The sequence below is a fragment of the Tubulanus polymorphus genome, chromosome 4, assembly GCF_964204645.1.
Source record: "Tubulanus polymorphus chromosome 4, tnTubPoly1.2, whole genome shotgun sequence".
NCBI lineage: Eukaryota > Metazoa > Nemertea > Palaeonemertea > Tubulaniformes > Tubulanidae > Tubulanus > Tubulanus polymorphus.
Genome location: NC_134028.1, coordinates 25,563,481 through 25,572,983, shown reverse-complemented (window position 1 = coordinate 25,572,983; position 9,503 = coordinate 25,563,481). Strand labels below are relative to the sequence as shown.

The 9,503-nt window shown below is 38.9% G+C and overlaps 1 protein-coding gene across 1 annotated transcript; it reads right to left on the bottom strand.

Annotated features, from left to right (window-relative positions):
• Positions 1-1,167: 1,167 nt before the first annotated feature.
• Positions 1,168-8,777, bottom strand: LOC141903985 (protein Tob1-like). Its single transcript, XM_074792413.1, has 2 exons — positions 8,624-8,777; positions 1,168-4,756 (listed from the first exon to the last, which is right to left on the bottom strand). The coding sequence occupies exon 2, from the start codon at positions 4,650-4,652 to the stop codon at positions 3,525-3,527; it is 1,128 nt and encodes a 375-aa protein (XP_074648514.1). The 5' UTR covers positions 4,653-4,756; positions 8,624-8,777; the 3' UTR covers positions 1,168-3,524.
• Positions 8,778-9,503: the final 726 nt, after the last annotated feature.

Below are 9,503 nucleotides of genomic sequence, written 5' to 3'. Positions count from 1 at the left end.
GAGACAGCACACCTTTTAGAAATTTAATCTGTGTGTATGTTTAAACTGAAATCATGATGTCTTTTCATTTTGTATTTCAACTCCATTACATCGTGTGTTTACATGTATATGTGTGTTTTCCTTCGTTTATTAGAATAGAACGACACGCAATTGAAGATAATAATGAAGTATAGTCATGTGAACATCTTTCCCCCGATGACGTTCAGCCTTTTCTCATTAGGAATCAATGCACGAAGGAACGAGCGTAGGCGTTCGATGCGATGAAACCTTCCTAATGCCCGCATAGCTGCGTATCTCTATATCCACGCTGAGTTGATACGACTGGAAGTCGATTCTGTTTGTTTGGCTACACCACTACGGAAATCTTATGTCCACGGTTGTATAGGACTGGGAACAGGGTATATAATCTATATATCTATGGGAATTATGTGACAGATGATGGAAATTATATACACGTATTGAAACGGTAATCTAAAATTACGGTCTGTGTCAACTTGAGGGTGCTATATATACTTTACAGTACCAGCTGGTCTGTCGTTTCGATATTTCCATGTTGAAATGAATGCCTAGTTTACATACATAAAATCAACCTTGGACTCATCGTTTGGGAGTCCATGAATCACCAACCAACGTGTAACAACACATTGAAACCCGTTTACTCAGACGGTTCCGAAATGAAGCTGCGCATGCTGATGTTACAGTGATCAGCGTTCCTCGTCGTCGACACGTCGAAAATCCTCGAGAATTGACACCAAGTTTTCAATGTACTTATTCGCTTTTAACATACAGGGCTGAACTGGTCCAAATCAGGTTCCTTATCTCCGAGTATCCAACGTAGAACCGACCCCAAAGACATACGTATATAACACATACAACCGATGTATACAGGAAATTTTCTTTTATTACAAACTTAAAAATATGTAACAATATAAACATTATTTTCGTCTGTAACATTGATGATGTGTATGCTGATTTATGAATCCAGTACTAAACCATTGACAATGATGATTACCGACACTAGCGAACTATGATATCATATGTCCATGTTCCGCCCTACATGAGATAAAGCATATTGTTTCATGGTAAATATAGATAACCACATTTGGTAATCCGGATTTGGATTACAGAATTACCACCGTCATCATTTCATATATAAATATATAGATATATATATATATATCTATATATATACGTTAATACTCTGAGTCACCTGTAGGAATCAAGCATTGGGTAGAAAATTAATTTACACCACGGTAGGCTTATGACACCTGTACCGGTATACGACAAAAATAAATTATCATTCATTTTCAAATGTATCTATACAATATTCTTTCAACTTCGTGCTTTTCCGATCAACAGTTCAATATTATGAATTCATCTTGTGTAGTTATTCATTTAATTTTACACCTCGTATCAATCGTATTCTATCTAAGGATAAGCAATCATTATTATTATTTTTTTTAAAATCAATTATCAATAAAAAAGTATTCAGCCTCCCCGCGCGTGTATTACAGTTTTACGAAGTAGAAAAAGATAAAAATACCGTCTTACCCAAAAGTAGTTATATATATATATATAGAATGTACGAATATATATTATCATATATTATATATTATTAAATTTTTTCATATATCATTATACACAGCTATATTACACAAACTAAATTTAAAAAATAACCCCACTTATGAAAATATAATGACTTACACAATAGACTAGATGTTCAGATAACAAGAATCATTTATGTAATATAAGTTAACATTGCGTATGTATTGATTATAAAACTGATTCCATGATCACAACTAAAAAAAACAACCAGCCCCAATATAACCATTTAGCGAAAATCTGTTCCGGGAACGTCCGTGGATGATTACTATTATAATTATTATTATAATCATTATTGATAACCTTTTTAAAGCAATTTACCAGGCCCAGCCTTAATGTGAACGTATAATGATCGAATCATGATCGAATCACGTCTGAAGAAGGCTATAAAATGGATGGATGTATTACATGATATATTATTATGATCGATATAACCGATGCGTCGGCGAAAAAAGCTTTAGTACAAATATGTAATAAGCTATTCGTAGCCTCGTGTATAATATGTGTCGTATCCGCACCCAATATCGCCAGAGATCAAAACGCAAAGCCCTGCCTTCTTGTACTAGATATGTGTGTAGTCGCCGAAATTATGTGAAGTATTGGATATTCATCAAATTACTTATGGTGCAGTTTTTAAAATATCTCAACAGTGATATGAATATAAAAATATCTTGATATGCTTTCTACGATTTATGAAAATGAGATACCTGATGATGAAAATGAGATTAATCACACAGAATGTTGCCTGGTAACCCCAATGAATATTTATAACGTATGTATTACAGTTTCATACATATACAATGTTTTATACAATGCATTCATTCGGCCGAAAAACTTGAAATGCAAACAGTCCTGGCTGATTCATATCGGTACTATAGTTTCATAAACATTTAGATATCACGGATCACATTTTACGATTTCAAATATTTTTTTCAAAATCATATAACCGTCATGTCTGTTTGCACTATCACGTGATTCAAGTTGATGAACGAGCCAGACGTAAAAAAAAGTTTGCAAAAATGTGAGCTGTACTGAATGTGAAACTGCCAGGGCTGTGCTATTTTCAGCGGTTGTCGTGCAAACAGATCTAACCACAGTCCATCGTGGCTTCATTAATTATCTATAGATAATGTCACGCCATACATATTAGCTTACATCATTAACGTATCATACATCGTATTACATATGAATGTAATACCTTACCCGTTGTCAACCACAGCAACCCTTCCAATTATCTATTAAAAAGTCATACAAAATCCCATCATCAAGTCACAAGATGGGATTGGTTATCACAGCGTTTCTTGAGAGACACTATTTAGGCTTCGAATCACTGGCATCGGAACTGGCTGTTTTTTGCGGTGTCATGTTCATTTGGGAAGAAGCCGTTCACCATAAATTCACGGATATGTTCTTTGAATTCGACCGATGATCACACAGAGCGTCGTCGAAAATTATCATCGAAGTTCCTTATATTGTTGTTTTATTCAAATGTATATATCATTTTGTGAAAAATAAAAATCGTCATCATTTTCAAAGGAATAGAGAGAAGTAGAGTTCAGTTCTATGATCACATTAACCACGACACAAAGACAACGTATATCACAATGTTTTACATTGATTCGGCTTGTGAGTAATAAGAGCCGCAATAACATCTCGCTGTTTTTCCTAGAGCGAATCAGTTCAGAGATAATGTTCATAGAAGATATTTTTGACGTGAAATCACAGTAACCGCGTGTACTTGGTAGTGATTCTCTTAGCTTCCAGTCAATGCCGACGTCGTCGTCTGATGTGTGAGAATATAATTATAGGCACTAATACGAGGATTCTATATAAAATTAGAAAGATGCATTGCAAGTGCTCTACACCAAAAATGGCATACACCGCATTCGCCCGACGCGTTGAATTTCAATGACGTATCTAACTTAGTTAGCTAAGAGTAAATGCTGAAATTGGCTCGGGTAGGCAGACATGTTGTGAATGTTGAGCCCGTCTAAGAATGATTTAGCGCCCTCTGGAGGTGAAGGTAGAGCAGGATTCATGCCGTTCAACATCTGAGGAGTCGCGTTACCAGGCATGACGTTCTCGGGGAAACCGATGTTAAACTGCGGAGGGTGGTGAACCGGACTGTACGTCAAATCACCGTGAATCAAAGCCTGTTGTTGTTGGTTGAACAGATACTGCTGTTCCGCCATGAATTCAGCATGTCGTGGGTCACGTGGTGACAGCGAACGAGGCCTATTCTGGTTCATGACAGCGAACGGATGTTGCTGCGCAGCCGGATGTGGGACGTGGTTGCGCTGTTTGACGTATGCGCTAACCTCTGTCGGTGAAAGGCGTGACGGACGTTTGGCATGAGATTTCAGCTTGGTTGAGCCAAACTTAGTTTGGGCGAATGTAGCAGCAGTGAAGTTAGGTGTTGAATTCGACTTAGGAAGAAAAACGCTGCCGGTCTGTGGCTGAGTCTGTTGTGACTGGGGTTGCAGTGGTGGTAGAAGCAGCTGTGGACTGACTGAGTTTATCGTAGCGGCAGGAGAACTCCAGCCGTGAGATGGATTTGGTGAAGATGGTGATAAACTCAGGTGACTAAGTGACGATGAAAGGGAATCAATAGGTCTGAAACACTGAGCGTTCGGGTTAAACCCGCGTGTAGCAGCCTGGATTTCACGATCGGAATTATCGAACCCTTCTACTTCTGGCTTTTTCTCCGAGTACAACACTTTAACGACGCCTTTTTCCCCGATACGGTAAGACACCTCGTTAGGATCGATCCACAGCGTAAGGTCGTCTGGCAGATAACCGGTGATCTCACCTATTTCAATACCGCAAGCCAGAGCGGCATTTATAATCACAGCGTCAATTTTCTCACCGTTAACGCGGATGCACCGAAAGGCTGTACCTTTCAGCGGTTTATCGGGGTACCAGTGGCCTTCAAATTTTTTCTTCAGACCCTTTTCAAGCTCATCCGCTAGCATATCAACGCGCCGCCGAGGCAGTTTGTTGTACAAATACGAAATCACGAAGTTCAAAGCGACCGATACTTCAACGTGCATGTTGATGACAATAAGCTTTCCTTCCAAGAATCTTTCACGGACAATCACAACTTCAGGTTATTTTTGTGGCCTTTGCTTGCTTTCAGTGACGATATTTCTAATTTCTGAAATGACATGGAAAGAAACAAAAACATAAGTGGTTGAAAAAAGAAAACGAAGGAAAGAAGTCACATTGTTGGGTTTTTATCATTTATCTTTCAACCTTTTAGATTTGGAAATAAATCACGCGGTTCATCAAGTATTGTTTTTGTAGTGGAAATTAACCCGGTTTGAATACACCCGTCAACTTAGCGTTCTAGTTCGATAAATTGATATCGATACTAGATCGTACAGTGACTTCTGTACGAATGGCGATATCAATTGTGTAACACAATCAGTTAGGTTCTACTAAGTTGAAATTAAGCCCGACCTTTGGCCTTCTTGGCCGTCCTGTTATAAACAAAACAATTGTATTCGTGGATTGAACTGGATATGACTGAAGATTGATGATGAACCGTTGACCTTTCTTTACGGATCGCGTCGTCACAAGATCGGCTTGATTAGACAATAGCGCGTGCGTATGATTTATAATTGTTTTATTCAAATGTGGAATATTCCTACGGAAGCTCACCCAAGGTTTCCACTCTACTCAGCTGCTTTAGAGTCATCGGTGACATGTGATTTCATAGTCATTTGTAGATTTTTGGGAAAAGATAGTCTAACCGCAACGAGGTGGCCGCCACTTGCTTATTTCAGTCCGCACAAACTGCGCTCAGTTACAGCCCTGTCAACATGATAGCCACAGCTATTGGTCTGATGAAAATAATCGACATCTAGCTCGTCTTTATTGAAATACTATTCCTTACAATGCATACAGATTGGATTCGGGTCCAACAGCTGATTGAATGGGTTTCCGTATACGCCATAACGACGTATATTAGTTTCCCCGAGTAAAGTCAATATTGATAACGCCAGCTGGATAAGTCCCGTAGACTGTGAGATTACAGCGATAAAAAATTGATAAGCAGAACTGTGTGGACCTTTTAAACTGTGTGACTAGACTTGAGCACGTGGTGATTGAGACAGGTTATGTACGTACTTCGTTATAATTTCGGTTCAGTTCATTCTTTATCGAACAAACATACTCGCACAGCGGCCGTTCGTGCGGCTTTTTGAAAACGGTAAAAATGTTCGTTAATTCATGATTTTGAATCGTTGCACAGCTGAGCTCATATCGAATCGATATCGATTATGTTTGCTCCCCATCCCTTTTCCAATTGATCAGTAATTGGACCAGCTGTGTGAAACATAGAGCTAATGGCACTGATGCCTATTCCCCTAGTACACGACGGATGGCGATAATAAAGAGCTTTTCAGTTTTGAGTGTCCGCATCATATTGCAGACAGTACCGTTAAGCACCTGTCATTATGCCAAATGATTGTATTGCAAGTATCAATTTTAAGCACGTATATACATTATATACATTCGGCTATAGTTATGTATATGTACTTAAAAGACAAAATGTTATTTGTTATAAAACCCGCATTTTGCCAAAAGGCCTTTTATTCATGTAACTGTGTTCGTGTTAGCTTCAATAATGTTCCAGCTTCATAATTTACCGTTTGATGCCGTTTTTACGTAGGCGCGAATCAAAGGTTTATAGAATAACTTCTGAAATGTTCAAAATTGATGGAAATGTCGAATTATATGAGGCGACGGTTTCGCGCTTTTTGGCTGGTTGCAACCTGCCGACGTAAACTCGTACTTGTTATTTTCCGAGTAAAATGTTCGCGTCTATACTCGGTTTGTGTATGCAGGCGTAATACACGTTATTATCACTTAGGAGGAAAACAAGAAGAAATCAGACGGGGAAGAATGCGTCTAGTATAACAAATCTCTTCCGTTGACGTCATTCACACTGGTTATAAAGCAAATATTGATGTACGGTTTTTTCTTCTATTATTAAGAAATTGTTTACGCGCCCTTTCTGTTGATAGGTACGGAAAGAATGGTCGTGCGGGTTTTTCGTCTCGGTGAAAATCGCTCTAGTGACAACATGCGTGCCATTGCTACCCTGAAACAGCCTTTTAACTACAGCACGCGGTACTCGCGCTTAGATCTAGATGCATGCATATACAATGCATATTTCAGTTATTATTAATGATATAAATCTAATCTGTGTGATTCTATATCGGTTGTGTGTGTGATGATAACGAGGTGGTATAGACGTCTGCTATACCACGCCGCTACGTCATAACCACCAGCTGTTTTCCCTGACAATACGTCCCATATTCGCACCGAAATTTATAATTTATTAACGACAGAGTGTACAGCTGTGTGGACCCAACCCATCTTTACCTCCCAGGGTATTCTCGAACGATAACAGGTGCACAAATAGCCTTTATTCCCAAACTCATATAGATCCCGAACAAGAATATTTTCTCATGTACATGTCATATCGACATGTCTCATAATATAACAGAGCATGTTCGACTCATCTATACATGTCCTGTTCCAATATACACGAGGTTCTAGCATTTTTGAGATGTACCCCCTTGGTATCGTACAGTGTACGTCGTCCAACTTTCTTAGCATCTCGCGATGTAACATGTAGACTTCACGAGACATTTTGACGTGCATTTTGTCAGAAATATAATAATTATTATCATTATTATGAACGATGTCGGGTGTTCGCGAATCGAATGGCTTATTAACACGCAGCTGACAAGAGCAGAAATTACACGCACTGCAGTGTGATGTGTTTAGCCCCTCTCAATTATCGACACGATTTAAATCTTAAATTACGGCAGTTTCTTACGTCACGTTTAGGAAACCCTTGAGATAGCAGTTCGAGTGGTTTTCTAACACAGAAGTCTCAGTCGACGCGCACGAAACGAAATAGATTTTTTCCGTGATTGAGAATTTCATCAAGTAGCTAATAAGACGGCAGCACGGTTTTTCGTGTATTTTTTTAAGTTGTCGACATGTGGTTTATGCCGACATAATTGATTTGATATTTGACGCCTGGCTTCACATTTCAGGAACACGGAAAGTCTGACCCCGAATCAAATAAACGTTTATACGATATTTATCGAGATAAATATATGGTTTAAAGCTAATAATTGGAAAAAACAAATATATAGAACATAATAAAAACAGTAGGAGCAATTCTCTTTCGATATCCTCCAACGGATTATTCTGGATTGAGGGCCATATGTGCTCATGAGAGCCGCGTAATTTAAGGATTAGGGCGAGAGGATAGAACAACTTGGCGGCGAGTGTACGGACTCTCTGCTGTATATGAAGCGATGAAAAATCTATTTTATTTACAAGCCGCGTGTGGTGGTGGTGCTACTATCTATAAAAGCCTGAACGCATGTACATAAAATATGCGTCAACAACTAACTGTTTTAGTAATATGCATTCTACGAAGACGAATTGTGTTTTACTGCCATCAGCAGAAGCGTGACATAAAAGTCCATCATAAATAAACCCTAAATCTACTGCAGGACTACATAAAAATGTGACTTTTTTCGCGACCAACGCAATAACGTATAAAACAGCACGCAGATCCATATGATCACCGCCAAGACAATTACACAATAAATAGGAGCCTCCTTAATTACGAATCTTGTGGGCTAAAGTGAAATTGTCGTATTATCCAAACCTTGATTGATTTAGATCTCTCGGCTCGGACTTGCTGGAAATCTTCGTAATAATAAACGGGTTTCAGAATCGTTTTAACGAGATTCAGCCGCGTGTACGTACATAAATAATTGAGAAATACATAGAACTTCGTACTTTGCGACAGAAAGATTGATTCTCCAGCTGATAAGATGACGAGTTAGGTGTTTTTTGAATCCGTCTAAACTAAATATCTTATCTTACATGTTACAGTTACACGATAAAATTATGGAGAAGCCGAGCCTTGATGACATCGTCTCACTAGAAATAGAATGCAATCAGAATTTAGCAGACATATTTTACTCACCTTCGAAATATCTCGACTGTTGATGTGTGCGGAGTTCGTTTCTGTGTTTATAAAATTACAAAACTATTCGATTAGAAAAATATATTAGAAATCTCCTCTGTTTTGAGTGTTGGTTGGCGGTGTACGTGTATTCCAGCTTATCTGGTCGAGTTTAATGCTTGTGTTCGTGAAGCGCAGCTCCTGACATGAGCTTTTATCAGCTACTTGCGCTCGATACACAACGCTTAGTGCGCGTGCGCAAATTTTCGCCGACTCGCATAATTCGATTAATGCGCTATTTCAAATGGAAGCCGCGTAAATGCCGAACGACGCGGAATGGCTATATTCGATGTGATTTCTTCACCGGACAGGGAAGGAACGTGTGGTCATCAAAAAACAAGCGGCACTATTTCTGCGAGTTGGTAATCACTTGGCGGTGATGCAGTTCATTGATGAATTATTTCTCGTGAAATACCGACGTCTGATTGGTCGGGTGTAACAGCCCTTGAACGATGTTTACAACTGCAACAGCTGCCGATATAGCCTATTTGCAGCAGCACGATTCTAGGTCGTTGCTTGCGTCACTTGCATATTGATCGCGGAACCGTAACAAAACAACAGTATACGTCCAATTCTCGATGGTTTTATGAATGAATGTCGGGAGTGAGAAGAGGGGAATCGTTGCGTGGGCGGCTTTTACTACATTCTCTCTAACGAGTCGTTATCGCTATTAACCGCCCCGCGTAGTTACCGATAGATAACCTTCGGTATAAAATATCAAAGGAGTGTAAATTTAAATCAATTTATTAATTCTGTTAAATATGTTTATGAATCGTGGAAATTTACTCTCCAATTGAATACGAACATGTGTAATGTGTATGTGGTCGATATCAATTTGATT

Bases quoted from the DNA above. Each gene is read 5' to 3' on its own strand.
- LOC141903985 (XM_074792413.1), bottom strand. From the start codon at position 4,652: ATGCACGTTGAAGTATCGGTCGCTTTGAACTTCGTGATTTCGTATTTG.